This window comes from Pezoporus wallicus, unplaced genomic scaffold (genome assembly GCF_028554395.1).
Source record: "Pezoporus wallicus isolate ANWC-B61680 ecotype Strahan unplaced genomic scaffold, APGP_CSIRO_Pwel_v1 contig_5785, whole genome shotgun sequence".
Taxonomy (NCBI): Eukaryota; Metazoa; Chordata; class Aves; order Psittaciformes; family Psittacidae; genus Pezoporus; species Pezoporus wallicus.
In genome coordinates this window covers 6,117,464-6,137,545 of record NW_026641150.1, presented here as the reverse complement: position 1 = coordinate 6,137,545, position 20,082 = coordinate 6,117,464, and the positions used below count along the sequence as shown (strand labels likewise).

The window sequence follows — 20,082 nt, the reverse complement described above, 5'->3', positions numbered from 1 at the left end:
GAGAAATGCAAATGTTACCCATGAGAAAGACAATGTTTCCAGCTGGAGTAAAACCATTGGAAATGACAGGCTCTAGAGCCGCTCCAAAGAAGGAATTGTGCAATGGGAAATAACAACTAGCTAAACTAGCAAATTGGGACCCTGAAGATGTGCATTTGGATCATGCAGTACATAGACCATAGATTTATTTCCCACATAGTCATTTTCTAGCAGTTCTCACATCCTGTATTGGGTTTGCATGGCAAGGTTTCGGTAGCAGGCGGAAGAAGCTACAGGGGTGCCCCTACTGACAACAGTGAGAAGCTGCCAGATGCTTCACCGGTGTCTGATACAGTCAACGCCAAGACGGACCCGCTGCTGGCCAAGGCGCCTATGGAACAACACATTTAAGAAGCAAAAAAAAAAGAACCACCCCAGCAACTGCAGCTGGAGAGAGGAGTGAGAAGTTGTGAGAGAAACAGCCCTGCAGGCACCAGGTCAGTGCAGAAGGAGGGCAGGAAGTGCACCAGGCACCAGAGCAGAGATTTCACTGCAGCCCATGGTGCAGCCCGTGGTGAGGCAGGCTGTGCCCCTGCAGCCCATGAGAATCCATGGTGAGGATGTATCTATCCTCCTGCAGCCCATGGAGGACTGCATGCTGGAGCAGGGGGATGCCTGAAGGAGGTTGCTATCCATGGGAAGCCTGTGATGGAGCAGGCTCCTGGGAGCATGGGTGGCCCCATGGAGAGAGGAGCCCACACTGGAGCAGGTTGGCTGGCAGGGTTGGTGACTCCATGGAAGGGACTCACGCTGGAGCAGTCTGTTCCTGAAGGACTGCATCCATGGGAAGGACCTACGCTGGAGCAGGGGGAGAGTGTGAGGAGTCGTCGCCTAAGGAGGAAGGAGCGGCAGAGACAACACGTGATGAATTGACCACAACCCCCATTCCCCATCCCCCTGCACTGCTGGGTGGGAGAAGGTGAACTCGGGAGTGAAGCTGTGCCTGAGAAGAAGAGAGGGATGGAGAGAATATGTTTTAAGAATTGTTTTTGTTTTCTCATTAGCGTACTCTGATTTGATTGGCAGTGAATTAAACTAATTTCCCCAAGTCAAGCCTGTTTTGACAGTGATAGTAACTGGTGAGTGGTCTCTTCCTGTCCTTATCTTGACCCATGAGCCTTTCATTTTATTTTCTCTCCCATGTCCAGTTGAGAAGGGGAGTGACAGAGAAGCTTTGCTGGGCACCTGACGTCCAGCCAGGGACCACCCACCACTTCTAAGGTAAGGTCTATGTCTCATTCTAACTGTGTCTTATTCAATTCATACTCCAGCTCCTCTATATGAATCCTTATGGATGCTAGTCTCAGAGGTAGTAAAATTCCCTCTTCAACATTAGAAGTGTCTGGTGTCTGCCAGCAACCTTAACTTTTGCCACCAATGAAGAATACATTTCTGCATGGGTTCAGCTGTCCTTTGGTTTGGTTGCCATCATCCAGGCAGTACCAAATGCAGCGCCAGCCCAGTTGGAAATATATACTGATTTTGCTGAGCAGGATGAAGGAGAAGTCAAGAAGAAAGTGGAGGTACTGTGGTGTGGGAAGGCAGGTGGGGGAATTGGAAGTAAGCTGAGGCTGGAGATCACTTGAGTAAGGACTGGAGGAAAGTTGTAACAAGGTAGAACTGATTTCCTAACCCACAGGAAAGCAGGTTTCATTAGAGTTGCAGAATAACCTATCACATTCAAGTGTTGAACGAAGGATATACTCAGAATGAAACTAAGACCAAAGCTGGCCAAACACTGTGGCCTCTGATGTCATCACAAAGCCTTCAGCTCAGCTGGTGTGTTGGTCATGCTTGTGACTCTGCATGTGTTTGCATAGCCCTCTCTATCATGGCCCTTTTGTGCTTCCTTCTCTCATTACTGTATTCATTATTTCCTGACAGAACTCACTCCCTTTGCCTTTTATTATTTCCTTAGCGCTGGACTCACAGCAATATCAAACGGATGCCAGCAATTAAGTGACACCACTGCATGTTTCTTCACAACATTGTCTTCTGCATGCTGACCTTTCCCCAGCAAAAAGCCACACCATTTTAATAGCCTACATCTCCTAGCCTTGTCTCTCTGGATGTCTTCTCCCTCATGCAGTGGGTGACCAGACCACTTTCAAAGCCCTGCCTACCAGCTCAGGGCATTTTTCATCTTCAGTCACAGCCCTGTAATTTGCAAACCAGGCTCTGTGCTGGCTGACAGGTCAGGAAGATAGCAAAATATTTCTTTTGGTTGAGATGATTTTGTTTTGAGAGCAGGGTAGGATCATGTATTTTTAATATGCACGACAACATTAACAACAGTCAGAGGTGGCAGGGGAGAAGATTAATACTATGTTTAGCAGAACAATTCAATCTTTCAATACAGCTGCTAAGTTTTTTACCATAACTAAATGTAACTGAAGTGCTGCTGATCTGCACCATGATTTGTAAATTGGAGGCCACTGAAAAGCCCCAACCAGAAGCTACACAAGCATATATCATTTCCCTGCTCACACTGCTAGCCAAAAAGACCCATGGCCATATGGTCTTTGAGACATTATCTGGTGTTAGTTTGGCAGGATTTATGTCGCTTATTACTGTGCAATAGGCACAAAATATATCGTTTTCTATGAAAGAAAAATGGTAACAAGTCTTCTTGCAGAATTTTATGGCAGTCTGGATCTGGCCATACAACTAGGTCAGCTCTTTTCTGGCTGTCTAAAAAAGCCCCTCTTTTGGCCTTTCAGTCTTTCTCATCTATATAATGAAATGGTTCTTCCCAGTCCACCAGAAGACCTGACAGTTTGATGGTCACTCTTCAGTTCAGTTCTCCACATTTGGCCATACAAATGTGCTGCTGAGTCTCTACACTGTCCCAGTCTGCTATTGGTTCCTTACCCTACCAGCCACTTGTATTTCATAGCTATTGCCATACCCTTCACCCAAAGCAGTCAGAAAATTAGTTGGTACTTACTTGTATTGCTGTGTCCTGTAGATCCCTGTTGTGACTCCTACAGTAATAATAGAAAAAAGGTACGGTGTGTTATTGTTACAGCAATTTTTAGGTTCAATACTTGCTTGAACATTACCTTAACAATACAAACAGCATTGTTAATTGTTCATTCAGTTTCAAAGTAATTTTCAATTACAAGAATAAATCCAGTATTTCTTTGAAAACCCATTAATTCTATGGCTTGTAAACTTATTTCACAACAACCCTTTAATAGTGCAATTCCTTGTATAGCTATTACAACTCTCCTGCTCACTATTCGTTTATTGATCAGCCAAAACTCGTCTATTATCTCCTACAAGTTTAGATGAGAAGGCAGAGGGACGACCAATATTGTTTCATGGACCATTGGATTCCTGAGGTAGTAGCACAGCTGGTCTTTCCTCTTCACATGTTGATATTGACAGCAGTGGAGAATGGAAATACAGACTTTAGCTCTGGGTCCCCGAGATTACAAGGTCAACCTCGTATCACATGCACAGTGTCTATGAATATGGTGCAACAAATCAGACCATTTTTTCCTCACACGCAAATGTTCACATATTTTACTCACAGTATTTGTTTGCATTCATAAAAACATAAAAAAAGTTTATAAATGGAAATACAAATATAAACTGTAACAAAAATCTACTTAAATTAAGAAAAAAAAAACAACAACCACTGCTACGGATGACAGAAGGGAAGGTATCCTGTATGTAACCCTGCTTCTGAATAACCCAGACACACACAGGAATAGAACCTCATATGTGTGCTGCAATTACAACTGCAGTAGAGTCTGCTTGGAGAGGCCAGGCACCCACAACAACACACACGGTCATTTTCAGTGATGAATCAGGCACTGGACCAGATCCCTGGTCCACAGAGGCTGAGTGATGAGCCAAATGCACAGCTCACCAGGAAAGCCCCCAGAGAGCTCAAGGATGCTCTGGCTTGGCTGAGCTGGGATTTTGCTGCTGAGTCACTCAGAAACATGTCACAGGGGTTTGGGACCCCAAGAGTTTCTTTGCAGCTCTAAATGGAAGTTGGCTGGACCACAGGCACTGGGTGTTTCAAGGGCTTGTCTAGCCAAATCCCATCAATCTGCACCATTTGGTCTGAACTCAAAGCTCTCCAGACTGCATAGCTTTGATCTGTAATTTTTATGCTATAATACACATCTGCAATTCACTGCCATCTTGCGCGCCTGAAATGCGAGGCATCAAATTTTTGGTCAAGCCCTACGAATTTCTATTTTCAACTGGAGTATGAAAAGATCTGTACAGTGTTTCACACGCCAATAATAATTTGCCAATAATTTGAAATTCTCTACTTTTGACAAATTGCCTCAGCATTTTATGAATGCTGCTGATGAAGGGATATTAAAGTCTGTTTTTTTTCTGGTGACTGAATATAATCTTAAGAAGTCAGGATCAGCTTGCCGTGGTGATGCAGTGACACGTACTCTTGAATTTAAATGCTATTCTAGTAGCCAATCATGCTGCCAATGAAAGTAGGCTATTAGAGCATGTTCAGTCTCCAGAATAGTGAATTTATGTGCCTAGAGAAATTTGGGGGAATACAATCATTTTGATGGAAATACCCTCGGGTTTGTAAATGTGTTTGAAACTGCTAAACAAGGATCTTGCTCACTCTTTTACATTTTCATCAACCTCAGGAAGAATGCACCCTCCCCTTTAACTGCCTAGCGCAGTATCTTACCTCTGGCATTGACTCTGCGTAGTCTCAAATTTGACAACAGCAATGCATATGAGCTATGACATTTTCTCTTTTCATTTTAACAGATTCCTTAAAATAAGTGTCTTGATTCTCAACATATTATTCTTAATAACAAAGGCTAATACAAAAATATCATAGTAAATAGAGAGTGCTCCCACTGAGGTAGAAAAAGTACGACTTAAAGTAACTTAAAAAACAAAGGAGAAGACTTCACTTCTGGAGATTATTGTCTACTGTATTTGTTCCAGCTTGTTAAAATCAGTAAGAAAGGAAAAAGTAAATGAATTGAGCACATAAAGAATAACATCACTACAATAACTTTGCTTCAGCTGAGAATAATCACTCAATAGTTTTGTGACAAGACACCACTTCTCCTGGAGTGGATAAATTAATTCTCAAATAACAAAATGATAGCTGATCCCATAATATCACATACACATAACTAGAAATCAAACACCTGAACAAACTTTCAAGACATGAAATTACAGTAAAAATGAAGACAAAGGGAAAATCAAGCAGCAGAATTAAAAACATTCTTTTCCTGCATGAGGGCTAAGAATTAATGCCTGCACATGAAAGCTCATTGACACAAGCATCATGTGAGCTCTTATTTACCAAATTTAATTATTCATTTAAAGTTTATTTATTAAGATGTTTTTAATAAAATTACAATCAAAAAATGCCTGATCATTTGTAAGTAACAAAGTGTGACAGAGATGGGAGAAAGGAAAGCATACACAGCCTGTCACATCACACACTGATTCAATTATCCTTAAGCTTTGAAAAACAAGAAATAAAGAGACTGTCATTGCCCCTTCCCACTAAATTCAAGAGCACAAATTAATTCCACAGAGAAAGAAAATGTAACTTTATGCCCTCTATCACATGAAGGACAGTTCCCTAAATGTGCTCTCCCAGCAGCACTGTGCTGGGAAACCTACTGGGTACTGCCTACTGGGTACTGTGTCAAACCTGACAGAGACTTTCCTTCCATTTTTGTGCATTAATGCAGATCTCCCATGTTAATGAGGTTTGATTTTACATACAGGTACAGCATATGCACATATATCCCCCTCATCCACCAAGCATATACTTATTTAGATGGACTCATCCACACACGCAGTTTCAAATATGCAGTTCTGTTCTACTTGTGAAATATAAACCTAAGTTATTTAGCTTTTATTACTAGACTGATTTTAAAACCAGTATAGCTGTAGTTGCTGTGGTCTTTGCAACTTTAATAGCCTAATTAATAAATTTCAAGTTTCAAGCTGTCAGATCACTAATTACTTGAGTTGCGGGTTAAAAGCAGTGTGGCATGTATGGGAACTAATGATGCTGACAATCAGTTTTCATAAGCAGAAAAGTAAGGATGATTTGCATCCTTGCAACAGAGCAGGAGTCTTACAAGCTGCTCTCTTTCTTGTTCCCAAAATGATGAGTATCTTTACACTTGGAAACTGTCTTCTGTTAAAAAGGATTGCAGCCTACTTGCTTCTCTGGCTGGAAGAGTCATTGCAAATTAACTGAACTGATCTCTCAACGCTGAAATTGAATTCACAGTACCATGCATCGCTTGGAACTAAGAGATGAAGTAGATGCCCTGAATTTAGCCTTTTAGCCTCTTTGCTGTCCTTGGCCACTGCTTAACTGACAGGCCCATTTATCTGAACAATGTGTGATCCACAACAGTTTGGTGTAGTCCTTAGGTTTTAACAAGGTGGGACAGCTACATAGCTTACCTGTGGATAAGCTTTCTAAAAGTTATGGAGACATTCCCTATGAGACCCAATAATGATTTTACACCACATTTTGTGAAAAGCAATAGGTAGGTTATGAATGTTTCAAAAACATTTGAAAAACTAGGAAACCTGTCTTTGCATTATGGACCTTAAAAGCAGATGCCTTCTAATGTCTGCAACTGTACAGATTCAGACTAAGCCACAGAAGCAGCTCTTAACTATTCTAAAATAGTTTAAAATAGAGGTCCCATTTAAAATTAACATGGCCTATAGCCAGTGATGCAGGATTTTTTTCAGAACTCTGATGAGTTTTGTTAGGTACTTCTTCCCCATTTCACACAAAGCACTCTAATTTATGACCATGTAGACCACCCAGGCCACAATAAAGTTATGATGTTATTTTATGTACAAAAGTATGCTCATATATTATGCAACGAAATCTTGTTCATCCTAAACTTAAATAAAATGGCAAATCTACTCTGGTAAGAGAAAAGGAAACCACCTAGAAAAGGCTCTTTAAAAATGCATGATGGAATTCTGAAATGGCCCTGCAGTTGAAACTATTAACATATTTCCCAGAGAGATGGATGAACAGGCAGAGAAGATGAGACCATTATCCACATATCTTTGCCCTATGGTCTGTGGTTCTCCTATTCCTATATTTATCACAATACATTTAGGTGAGGGGAAGTACATTCATGACAGCCACAAAGATACACTGATGGGCGCACACCTTGACCACTCACATTTGCACTCATGCCACGTAAGCACATTGTGTGGTGATAATTATGGCAGAAATGTCAAAGCTGCAAGCACCACTTCGGTTTTGCCATCCATATCCGAGTACTTCACTTTACTGTAAACTGCTGATCCATCTATCTATCTCCTACCAGACTTACTCTAACATAACAAGCCTCTAGCTCACCTACCATCTTCAATCAGCTGTCTGCCTTTAGTGCGCAAATAGACAGTCAGTTATTTCCTTCTTTTTCTTTCATAACATGCCAGAGATGTTTTGGTTTACGCCCCTGGTATTTCAAAATGCTGACACCCTCATCCACGGAAAAGCTGTTTTAGTGTAGGCAAACCTTGACGGTTTCTTGGCTTCGTGGTTGTAATTATTCCCTGCACTAAATTTTGTAGAATGGACTTAAAAGTTACCAAAGGAACTTGCTTTTACAGGAGAAAGGCTACAAACAGCATCAATATCTTATTTCAAGCTTCAACTTATGAACTATATGAAATAAATGAAATATAGTGGAGCTTGTGGCATACAAACAGTATATGGTGATACAATATGAAATTTTTATTGGCTCTTCATGGGATAGCTGATTTCATTCCCTCCTTACTCACCAAGTATAAATACTGTGGTTTTCCCAACCGTGTGCCAATGAGCTTTACCATGCCATGCTGCATCCTCCCTGGGATACACGTACAACAGTGTAGCTGGTTTCAAGGGACCACCAGCAGGGCCTTGGTCCATTGTGGAACCAAATACTTCCCTGGCAAATACTTCTGTGGCCCGTCTGGGAATCATGGCACTGGGCTGCCTGCCTCTGTAGCAATGCTGCCCTTGAAGCCAGGTTGGTGGCAAAGGATGTATGTCCACTCCTCAGCCTCTGACTGCAGAAGCCAGTGTATTAGTAAAGCCCACCTCAGACCTCAGTGGTTTCAACAAAAATCTTGGCTAGTGAAGCTATAAAAAGCAGGAGCAATGGATGCAAGCAGGAGCTTTTTTTCCTGCAGCAGCTGTATGCACCCTGAGGTATATCAGTCAGGAGCTTCAGCAGATGCCTGCAGAAAACACCGCTTCTGGACACCTCACTAGGGACATGTGCATCTTTGCCTTGCAGTGAGGAATCTGTGATCCACACACCAGCATCAGTGCTGCTGCCAGAAGATGTGCAAACAAGATCATGTAGCTCTGCAGAGGTTGCAATTAGGAAAAGCAGGGGATACTGGCACACATATGGCATACACATGGAGAAGGTCAATCAACACGGTATCTAGCTCAGCCCAGAGACCCTACATGCTTAATCAGGGCTCATTTAGGGCATATTTTGAGGGGAAGGAGGCATGGTTCTATGTAATGTGGCATGGCTTACCTTGTTTGGGAAGGAAAATTTGCTTTGTTCTGCCTTTCCTGGTGTGTGAATAGCTGACAGTGGAGCAGGCCATGAATGGGTCATCTCCTGAAAAACAATATCGTACAGCAAAATGTGTTTAGAAAGTCAATGGAATGGAAGACAATGATAGTGTATCAGCAGCTAGAGTGCCTGGGTAGTGGAATATTTAAGTTACTGCAGCTTCTAGGAAATGCCCAGTTTACATATAATCTAGACAATACATGAGCTACATTGATTTTTCTCACAGACTCTTGAGAGCAGTTCTTAAGCACCATTTTGTTTTCCTGAATAGTTAATGCATCTTAAATGCAAGAAGTTTGATTTCTCTGACAATCTGCAACCATATTTTAATCATGCAATGTGTTCTGGATGGTGAAACTAACAGAAGAAATTTTTTTTATAGTATGGGAAAAGAAATTTCAGTTTGTGATCAAGTAATGGGTTACACGCTATGGACTAATCACAAAATAGATTTCATAGACAAGGTCAGAATGATAAACATTTACTCAAAGGTTAATTCCTAAAATTGCCTTTATCACTGTAAAGGAGTTGAATGAGTTCCTAACTGCAATTTGTCTGTGCCTTGCAGGACACCCTCCCTGTGTTGTTTAGAAGGACATTTTTTAATAGCTAAGAGACATATGTAGTTTGACCCGACTTATATGCAGTCATCCTTGAAACAGCTTCAGGCAGCAGGTAGGAACATCCTCAGTACTGTTATAATTCAAGCCTGAACAAGTTGGTCTCCAAAGCAAGGCTGCATTTAGGAAGGTGTTAAATAAAACCCTTCAGACAAGAAGTTTGTTAAGAGGGAGGCTTCATATTCCTCTGTAGTGCAGGCTGTTAAAGGATGGACGTGCTTTTTGGCATGTTCAGCACCAACAGCCACAATATTCGGTACACAGTAACTTAACACAATTAATATGAGAAGCAGCGTGGAGCGTGACAACCCTGAAGAGTCAAGAGTTGAAGAGCAAATAGCATCCTGCCTGAGCAGGGGGCTTGCTGACACTATCAAGAGTTTGCCTGGCAGATGCTTTGCGGGAGTTTGATACATTAGCTAACTATGGAATTGTTTCTCAGTGATATTCCAAGAAGTTGTCCTGAGATCCACGATCAGTCCCAAAATAATACTGGAGTTATATTTCCATGACTCATTCATTGCTTGAAAAAAGGTGCAGGTGAGTCTCTTGACCATCCTTCATAAGTGCTGACGGAAATGGTTCCTGACCCAGCACAGACTGTGCTGGGATATTTTTTACATAGAGGGAAGTCTCCGGCTGTTCTGCCAGAGAAAGGATCATCTGCCAATGAAAGGATCAGCCCTTTCAACACAGTTTATTAGTAATAAATGTCACCTTTAAAGCATTCTTGATAAACATTTTATTTCCTAATAAAAACTGCATTCTTTTATTTTATTTGAGGCTAAAAAGTTACATGATTTATTATATGTCTCTAATCTATGTGCATGCCTCTAATCAGAGCATTATCTGGTTTGCAGTTTCAGTATCAGAATTGCTTTGCTTTTCAGTTCTTTGAGGCAGATTGTTCATCTTATGACTTCCTTATCTGATAAGTGCCAGCAATAGCAGTATGCAGCAATTTTTAATATAGAGTAAGTTTTTTAGACTCAGGCAACAAAAAAGCACAGGCAATCAGATTGCTTTTTGCTTCAAGTACCTGGCACACATGCTATTGTTTTTCAAAAGATTAAGGAATTATGTATTAAGAAATATTCCAGCAGTAAAGGGTTATGACAATAAATTGATGAAAAGGAGATTTGCAATGTAGACATTTAATCCTAAGGCTGTGATCTAAAAAAAGTATTGCTTTATCACCTGCTTTTCTCTGCTTTTCCCTTACAGGACCATTTACTTTCTAGAAAATGGGACGTTGCACATGTAGCCTTCAGGTGTTTCCACTGGTAAAACCCCACTTCCACACAAAGTGATTTTCCCTACAAATTGAGGTGCTGAGCCCAAGAGTGCACATGGGAATGAGCTACGTGCCCCTTTCTTCTGAAGGGCAATACTTTGCACATTATCCCTGTTAACTGAAGAACTGGAGCAGCTAGGTTTGTAACGTCTGGTGGCTTTGACTTAAAGTTAATCCTGCTTGTGAAATACGCTGTTCAGTACTTCTGATTTCCATTTGCCCAAGAAGCAGTTCCTCCAGGTTATACAGTAGCTGACCCTCACTGTCACCTTCAGAGAACCATCTTCTTGAGAAGTCTGCTATATGCTATGCAGAAACCAATCTGTTACAGCAGCAGAGCTTTTCCCTCCTGCCTTGCCTGCCCAAGTCTGGCAATGACGCCTTAATCCAGGGAAAGGACCAGAGGGCTGATTAAAAATAAGGGTGACCTTTTTTTTTGACATCTCAAAATGTTTCATTTCTCTTTTCCCCAAGATGATTTCTCATCCACACTTCAATGTAAAATGCCCTTAATGGTCTTTTTTTTTTTTTTCTCTTTTCAGCATCTTCTCTTCCCCCTTTTTACTTTGAGTTCTAGTATATAATAAAGCTTTCCACATAATTCAAATTGTTTGTAAGCCTTTCTGACACAAATACTTAGTAAGACCACTGATGCTTGCCAGGGTTAATAATTGACATTACCACGAATATCTGAATGGGAATTTACCAGAACAGTATTTTGAGTCGTGATCTGATGGTATAATTATCACTACCATTCGGAATTTAGAAAACTATAACAAGAAATCAAATTAGGAAAAAAAAAAATCAGAAAACTATAGGTTGTCACCACTGAGGAGTGCTGATTTAAACATTATAAATTTTTTCAAAAGATAAATATTAAACCATGTGCACAGTCTCCTTCCGGCTGCCAAGAACAGAACATCAAAAATCAGGAGAAAGGATTTAGGTGTCCAGGAAGTGCCAACACTTTGCAAGGTCAAGCCAAAACAAATCCTGTGTACCAAATCTTGTGATTTTAGACTCTATCTGAAGATATTTGAGACAGATTAAAAGTATGAGTGGTGACATATGAATATATCAGATCTTTTTTTTTAGTACATGGTGTGAAATGTTGGAAAATGTAAGCCAAAAAGGCAACTATCTATCTAACTAAATAGAAAGGACTCAACTTTTATTGTTAAAATAAGCTTTCATGCACAATTTTTCTGCTCAGCTAACTTGACTGTTTTCGGAGTTTGGTATTGGCATTATTGGCACAAGGCATCCACTGGGTTGAAAATAATGTTTCAAATGGACTGATGGAAATTTGAATGTACTTAAGATCCACAGCACCTTCAAATTGGTGTTAGAACATTAATTGACGCAGAAGTTTCTTGAAATTATAAAGAGAAAAAACCAGGGATTTTTGTTTTTTTTTTTTTTTGTGTGTTGCTTGTTTTTGTTTGATGTTGGTGGTTTGTCTTTTTTTTAGAATAAATCAGACAAAAAAATATGTCTGAAACAGCTGGCACCAGAAAATGCTCCAGCCACTACAAGATAATAGTCTAATTCGAAACCAAGTCAGATCTTTCTCCAAACTTCATTAAGTTTAACCTCAAAGTCCTGAACAATGTAAATTAAAGGAAGCACTGAGAAGCCATTTGGGGTCAGAAGCGGGGAAGATAAATATTTCTAGATCAAAGAAGAGAGCCCTAATAGACTGCTTAAAAATACATGTGGATAAGCACATATGCCCAACTGCAGGACAGCTTCTTTGAGATGACGATGACTGCCATCCTCCGCCTGCTGAAGACTGACAGGTGGCTCTGCAAACCCCTCTTTTTTAACCCATCCCCCTACCTTTCTCTTTGTGAGGATTACAGGGATTTTGTTTCACACTGTCATCTTTGTGGTGGTGATGGCACGTCTCATTCACACGTGTATTGTAACTCTACAACCCTACAACTTGCCTCCACCTGTGGTAAATCAGTTTTCAGCAGGTATATATAAAGGTCCAGTTTTACAAGCTATAAAGGCCCAAGCCTAGTTAATCTTAGTCAGTGTGCCAACTTGGCTTTTCTTCTTACTGAAGGGGAAAACCTTCAAATAAAGAAATCTATAGTATTGTGTATCCTTGCTCCAAATTCAGTTTCCGCAGCAACAATTAAGTAACAAGACATTTCTTGTGGATTAATGACTGCTTGGCAGGGTTTTCTTTGGGGCTTTTAACCCTAGCTTGTAGGTAATTTTTCAGGAAAAGTACCATGCAGAGGTAAATAATAATATTCATTCTAGACTTAAGGCAATGCTATTTATCTAGTGCCATCAATCTTGCTGTGTGGCACCATGATACCAGGAATGGTTGAACTCATTCAGAAAAATTCTATTTAATACATAGTAGAGAGACCAGTAAAATCTAGATTTGAAGTCTAGCCACATGTATTATCTTGCTGTTCATTTGCTGCCAAAAAGAGAACTTATCATCGGGCCATTAAGAAAACTGTTTAATCCTCCTCTGCTTGTGCTCACCTAGTCAATTTTTGTTTCATAATATTTTGTCTCTCCACATATGATGATTTAAGAAATGTTTGCAGCATCTCATAAAGGACCCTGTCAAACACCTTTAGAAAATTATTTTAGCTGGCTCAGCTTCATCCTCTGCTCTACAACGTCACAAGAATTACAGGAGATTGGTGAGACACAATTTTCCTTCCCAAATACTCTGCTGGTTAGCTCACAAGGACCACAGAGGCTCTCTCTTTGTAGTTACCTACACTAAAATGCACATTTTAGGGAAGTATTAGATATGTTTATTCAGCTGGAAGTCGAAGCAACACAAAGCTAAAGCAGAGCTTTCCAAGATCCTTTAGCGTGTGATCACAGGACACAGTTTGAGAACATCTAATTCCTTTACTTCCCTGTCTTCATAAAATAGATTTTTTTTTAATTTTTTTTTTTTTTTTTTAACACAGGAGGCTCTCTCTTTAACTGCTGTCAGTTGGCAAAGATCCCGTTCAGTTCAGTGAAGCTACACTGCCGCTAGCTGACAACATGGCTATGATTTTAGTGTCAAATAATCCAAAGTAAAGAGTCTGACAGTGAAGCTTTTGGAGACCATGTTGAAGCTGACAGCATTTCACTATGATAAAGCTCCCATGATCTGAAAAGCAAATTTTCTTTTTTTTTTGATTCCTCTAGTATCTGCTATTGCTGCAACTTTTCTAACCCAAACATTAAATATACACCTGTAAAATAGAAAGGTAAAGATGTTTTCTCTTTTTTTCTTTATCATGTCACTTATCCAAACTTCATCTACTTAACTCTGTTTCTTCTTCCTCCTAAGCCCTGTAGTATCCTTTGGGAACTTGATAATTTTCCTCTTTCCATTTCAGCATCTTTTATTTTGACATTATCCTTCTGGTAACATGTTATTCAGTACCACCACCCAACAAAATATCTTCGTATCTATCTTCTTGCTTCTGTTGTTTCCTGTTTTACTTCCTTTCCATCCACTTATTTGGCCAGGTTTTAATTTACAGTTTGTATTTATGTCACTTATGATGCAAAATGCTTGTTAAACTTAAGGGACAAATGTGGTTTCACCCACCCACTAACTGAAGGATGAAAAAAGGCAACTACTAAGCTCCCTGTCATGGAGCTGAAATAGCTGTAAGGACACTGTTTATGCCGAGCTGGGTGCCAGTTCAGCACTGAATCTCAGTCAGCAGTTCTTCTGTCTTCCTGTTTCTGCTGAAATGATTTCAAGGAGTCACTTTTTTTCACAGCAATCTGCTGTAAAACACATTCTACCACGTCTCCTCTTTGGCACCAGTCCCAAGACCCTTCAAATGCCCTGTTGCTTTCTGTAATATGAATTCCTTTCAATAGTTTTCATCAGTATAACATCCAAAGATACATGACAGTCCAGGGGGAGAGTGCTTGTCAAGGAATTCTTTTTGTTCTAAGCAAAGAAATAAAGGTAATTGTGTAGCTTGTGACTGTGTCATTTGTGCTGTGTTTGTTTCTTCAGACCTGCATGGACAGGCATCAGCTGAAACTGTCTAATAGAAACTGGACTCTGTGCGTGTGGGCATGCCTCTGTGGGCTGGGGAGACAGAAAGAAAAAAAGAGAAATTAGGCTTTTAGAAAGGAAGAAGGTCAGAGAGTTTGCAGACTGCAGTGTTAAAGATTGTGTTCGCATCAAATCTCCAGATATTTGGTATCTACAGAATGAAACTATTCCAAATCATGAACATTTGCAGCGTGATCTGTGGCTCAATTCACTTTATAGCAAATCACAAATGCCAGCGCAATAAGTTTCTGTTTGGAATACATTATCTCTGCTTTAATGGAACCATCCTGCAGATAACCTGCAACATTTAGTCAAGGTTCAGCAATCTAGGACAGATAAATGCAAAAGAGGGCTGCTTACTTATCAAACTGACTTATTTAGGTCCTTCACTGTATGATTATAATTCCTTAACAAAGACTCTTGCAAATTTTTATTCATTTTCAGGGGACTAAATGAGCCTGTAAGTCCAGAAGAAGCTATGTATACCCAAGAGAAATGTAGTTTGATTCTAACAGAGAATGTTGATTAAGATATAGCCCATGCCCTGCTCTCTCTTATCAGAGTTTAAGACAAAAAGATTTATCTATGTCAGGAAAAGAAGAACATGTTCCTTTACAGGTAGAGCATAAACATAATTTAGAGGATTTCCTTAAAAACTTTTAAATATTCTTCACTGAAAAAAAAAAAAGACAAAATTTCTCCTTTATCTCCTTTATTCTAAATGATGAATATCTGCCCTCAGCTAAGAAGCTGTGTTTTCAGATGAATGCATTGGGCCATATGATATGACAAACTGTCTGAAAACCAGTCTTGCCTGGGCAAGCTCAGATGATGTGGTTAATCAAGGTACAACCTTTATTAGTGCATTAACCTCCTGCACCCAAGGACTGTAGATTCTAATTCCTGAATTGCCATGCAAGACTGATGCAGCTAGTTTTCTACTCTCAGTTGGCAGCAAGCTAACATAAGTAGCTAATGAAGATGAATAGCTGCCTCTTGGGAGCGGGGGGAGGAGAAAGAGGAAAGGAAAAGACCTAGGATACTTCAAGGTCTAGATCTCTGCATGATTTCAGATAATAATGAAAAAATGCATATAGCCAACATTTTCAGAGATTGTAACAAGCATGTTAATTCTGTAGAATGCTAATAAAGCAATGGTAGTGGCCTCAGCATTGCTCTGGAAATGTTTCAAAAAGTTAAAACAAAGGCAATTGAAAAATAAAGATCAGGACACTGGTGAGGGACATACCATGCTTTTGATGGAGACTGCATTAATATGTACAAAGGAGCAGACAACAAAAAAGGTCCAGAGTTAAAAAAAAGATGTATTTACTAAGGAAAACATCTGTGGTTTGGAGAAGACAAAAACACCGTCACAGTAAATATTTAGCAATACGAAAATATCTTTGCCACAAATGAATGTCATGTTCTAATATAAACATCTCTTTACTCCAGACAAAAATACACTGCTAAGCTTGAGGAGGTCATCCAAGCAAGAGCTGTGGGGAAAATTTTTTTTTTAAAACTAGACACATTTTTCAAGTTTCTTATTTTGTGGAATTTTGGAAGCTTTCTGATAGGTGCATTAGTGGCCCTGGTTCACCCACAGGACAGAACATGAAATAGTGGGTCATCAATTGGCCTAATTTATTCTTAGTCCCAGTCTTTCATACTCCTGAAGCCAGTTTAAGAGGACTGAAGACATCGTAAAGCCTCACTTGGTTCGTGGGAACCCGAGGGCTCATACAAAGACCTCTTTTGTGCATCTGCAGTGGAGATTCACCACTGGGTATGAATGTATAAATTTAGCTCAGCTTGTTCAGCGAACTGATCAAGTATTTCAAGCTTCATGAAGTTCTGGTTAAAACAGTAGGGTCTGTGTACTCTGTGCACAAGTTATGGGCACACATTACATGAATTAAATACCTTGTGCTGAGTTAAGGTTTAAGGTACCACCAGAACGCCTTTCAGTTAACATACCTGCAAAAGCTGCCAACCATAACAAGAAGAAAGAAAGCTTCTGTTCTGTCCTACTACAACAAACTTCTTGGTGAGTGTGAAGAGATGATAGAGAGGGTAAGAAAAGACTATTGAAAGAAAAAGGTGGGAATTAAAGTTAAATTTCTGTCAAATGTGGCTCTATAAAGCATAGCTCCATCACAATAATATTAAATGAAATGTGTTTCATCTGTGTTTTCTTAATGATATAAAATGAAATATGCTCAATTTACAGGTGAAAAAATCACACCAGACCGGGACCTTAGACCGCGCAGCTGAGCATCAAGGCAGGCACTCATCTTCCCATTCCTCTGCTGTAGCACAGAGAGGTTCTTCAAGGCAAAACATCCTGTAAATCTTTCTCAGACAACCTAGCAAAGATGTGGCTGACTGCAATTAGCAAACAATTTTGTTTATGATGTTCTGACAACTTGGGGAATCTGTTCATATACAAGTCATTTATTTTGAATGAGATTAAGAAATCAGTGTAGCACTGCATGCTTCAGTGTATGTGAATTCAACCATCTGTTCTCAAGGTTGAATCGTATGCCTCCTAGATCTGAATTGACAGAAAGATGTTAAATCTTGATGATTTGTATTCTAGAAGTAGCACAGTGGCACTATCTGATGGCTGACGCTGACAGAGACCAGTTCAGCTAAGAGTACAGAGGTATGGAGTTGAACACAGACAAATTCATGTCCACAAATGAAGAATACCATATATATCTGGTAGACTTGACACTGGACCCAGAAAGGAGTTACAGACCACCAGAGGAGGAGCAACTGAAAATAATATCCCAACATCACATGCCCTTGCCCAAGGAGCTCATTCCATCTTTGCGTATTTGAAAATGGAGAAGCAGGTAGCACAGTAAAACCGGTGAGACCAATGTTGGAATAGCCTGTTTCTTTGACCACATTTCTCTAAAAATGCTGGGAATTCTGAAAGGGTGAAAAAGGAACAAGAAAAGATCACAGGTATTTACAGAGATCAGACCTGTTAGACTAACAGCTACTATGCTTGATTTGGGTAAGTACCTTCACAGGGGAAAAAACCTCCCTCTCTGGCCTTTTGGAAAAGTTATTTGTAGCCAACTGTCAAGTGTCCCAAAGTGAAAGGTAGATCATATACTCAACACCTTCAATAGGGTTCGCAAGAGATGACTGGAAACATCAAGGTTGTTCATGCTTAGTAAAAGTCCATGTATACAAAATTTCCAAACAGGTGTTAGTGGAAAATGTCAGATCACAATAAGATGAAACCCACTAAATTCTTGCATCATGAGCCAAAGTATAGAAGGACATAAAAGAAAACTGAAACTAGGGAAAAAAACCCCAACTTAAGATCTAGCAGGTCACTGCTGGAATGCGGTGCTACAGAAATGCCCATCTTCATCTCTTGAAGTTTTAAGATAAAGAAATGATGCTTTTCTGAATTATATGCTTCAGCCAAATACAAGATAATGAGCTCAAACCAGGGGAGAGTGGCTGCAGTTATCTGGCTTGTTACACAGGTCAGAACGCTGGTCAGACTGGGTGATAAAATGCACCATTCAGACTCACACTTAATATGCACCTAAGTTGGTTTCTTGTTCTTTATTCTAGAGTTTCTTTCTCAGCTCATCAAAATCCTTAGAATTTACGGCTCTCAATATATGCTTTGTAAATCAAGAAAACATGTGAACCATTTGTACTCACATGTGAATGCCAGGTACTGATCACAAAGGCAGTGATTAAGAGAAAGGGTTGCTCCACTGTGTTTTAGAAAAGATGAAAACAAAAGTTTGTTCTTTCCTTATGTATCAGTAATTGATTGCTCATAGTTGTCCCCTGCTTCTTTTGACTGTATAAGGTCCAGATGCCTTGGGGATTTGAGGGGTCAATATGATGAAGGCATCTGCCCAAATTGGGACCATGGTGTGCAGAACAGCAGGTCCATGTAGGCACAGCCACTACTCAAGGTGCCTCTTTGCCTCCTGTTGTCTTCAGTAACACACATGCCCTCTTCCTGGTAGGTGGAGAGGAAAGAGGGTTTCCAGGGTTTCCATACTACCAACCTCTCACCTCAGGGCAAGGGGAATGAGCCCTGGCCAGAAGTGGGAGCCAGGTACAAATTTCCTTTTCCTCCCTTCAGGGCTCCCCAGGCACAGTCTTCCTTCTCCTCCCTTCAGGGCTCTCCAGGCACAAACTTCCTTCTACTCCCTTCAGGACTTCCCAGGGAAACAACCTTTATTTTCCCAGAGAATCAGCCACCCACACTGGAAAAAAATCTAGCAAGGTGGCAAAGTGGGGCTTGGTGCTACAGCCAAAGGCTGGTGGGCCAGCTCCAAGACTCTGCAATGTAAAAGGCTGGCCAGATCCTGCTGCACTTGGAAAAGTGACTTCATAGCACTTCCTTTTAGTTATGTGCAGTCCAACTCCTATTTATATACGTGGATTATAATCTCTCTGGGAGGAGCACTATGTTGTAGCATGTACATGGCACTGTGCATACTTAGGCTACGATTTTGTTCAGAAGTTACCAGGAGCATCAGGTTTTGTTGACTTCTACAGTGGCAAAAATACCAGCACAAGTGGGCACAAGGAGGATGGTCCCTCTTAACATAGATTACTGGATATCTTTGGGACTTAATTTGCAGTAAAAAGTAAATGCACAAAACCCAAAGCTTGCATGGTGCATTGGTAGAGGTTCTCTACCTAGGATATTTTATCTTCTAGCAGGGATAAAACACGTAGTTGAATTTCCTCAAAACTACTACTGCACCTTGAACTTGTGAATTTAATGATCTGTGAATTGACAGAAACTTTTGTGGACAAGATCATCTGGCAGTATTTTAGATGGGTGATGTGACTTCCTTTTCTTTTTGACATCTTCTGGTGTTGATGATTGAAGGATTTTTTTCCCCAAATGTGTGTCAAAAGCATATGGGATAACGAAGAGAGGAAGCAAATATGTGCTGGAAGAATCCTCTAAATAGCTGAAGACTTTAGTAGAGAAGTCCCAGTGGATGCACGCTTCATCCAAAGTCCCTCAAGCACTTCTGAGACACCCATCCATGAATGCCATGAAAACCCTGGCCAATGCAAACCGGATGCAACAAGGCTGGAGGTTTCATTGTTGACAGCAGAGGCAAACATAAAGCCTGGAAAGAGATAAGACCGAAGACCCGCTGCTATGCTACAGTCTTCGTTGGCTTATTGAGGCAAAACCAGATATTCAGGGCTTTTTGCACCACAGTAACGGGTTCGGTAAGCAAAGCACACTGGGCTTCAGTTATGAAAATTTTTTTCTGTTTCACAGAGTCAAAGCAATAAATCAGTAGGCACAAGGAGGCTATTTGGCATTCATCTGCCAGGTTGTTTTGGGTGTTTAGGAGAGACATCCTGTGATGGGGCCAACCAGAGCGTGAGTGCATGAGGCACCGGCCCTGCTTGCAGAGCTGACACAGTCACAGTCACAGCACTTCAGAGGCTGCAGGTTCCTGCTGCACC

General features: G+C 40.5%; 1 protein-coding gene across 4 annotated transcripts in view; it reads right to left on the bottom strand.

The window, feature by feature from the left end:
• AFF3 (ALF transcription elongation factor 3) overlaps positions 1 to 20,082 on the bottom strand; it is a 322,024-nt gene that overhangs the window by 125,866 nt on the left and 176,076 nt on the right. For all 4 annotated transcript variants that reach the window (XM_057422167.1, XM_057422168.1, XM_057422169.1 and 1 more), the window contains 2 exons: positions 8,586 to 8,672; positions 2,987 to 3,023 (listed from right to left, as the gene is read on the bottom strand). In XM_057422167.1, coding sequence (XP_057278150.1) covers positions 2,987 to 3,023; positions 8,586 to 8,672 — 124 coding nt within the window. The remainder of the gene's footprint in view (positions 1 to 2,986; positions 3,024 to 8,585; positions 8,673 to 20,082) is intronic.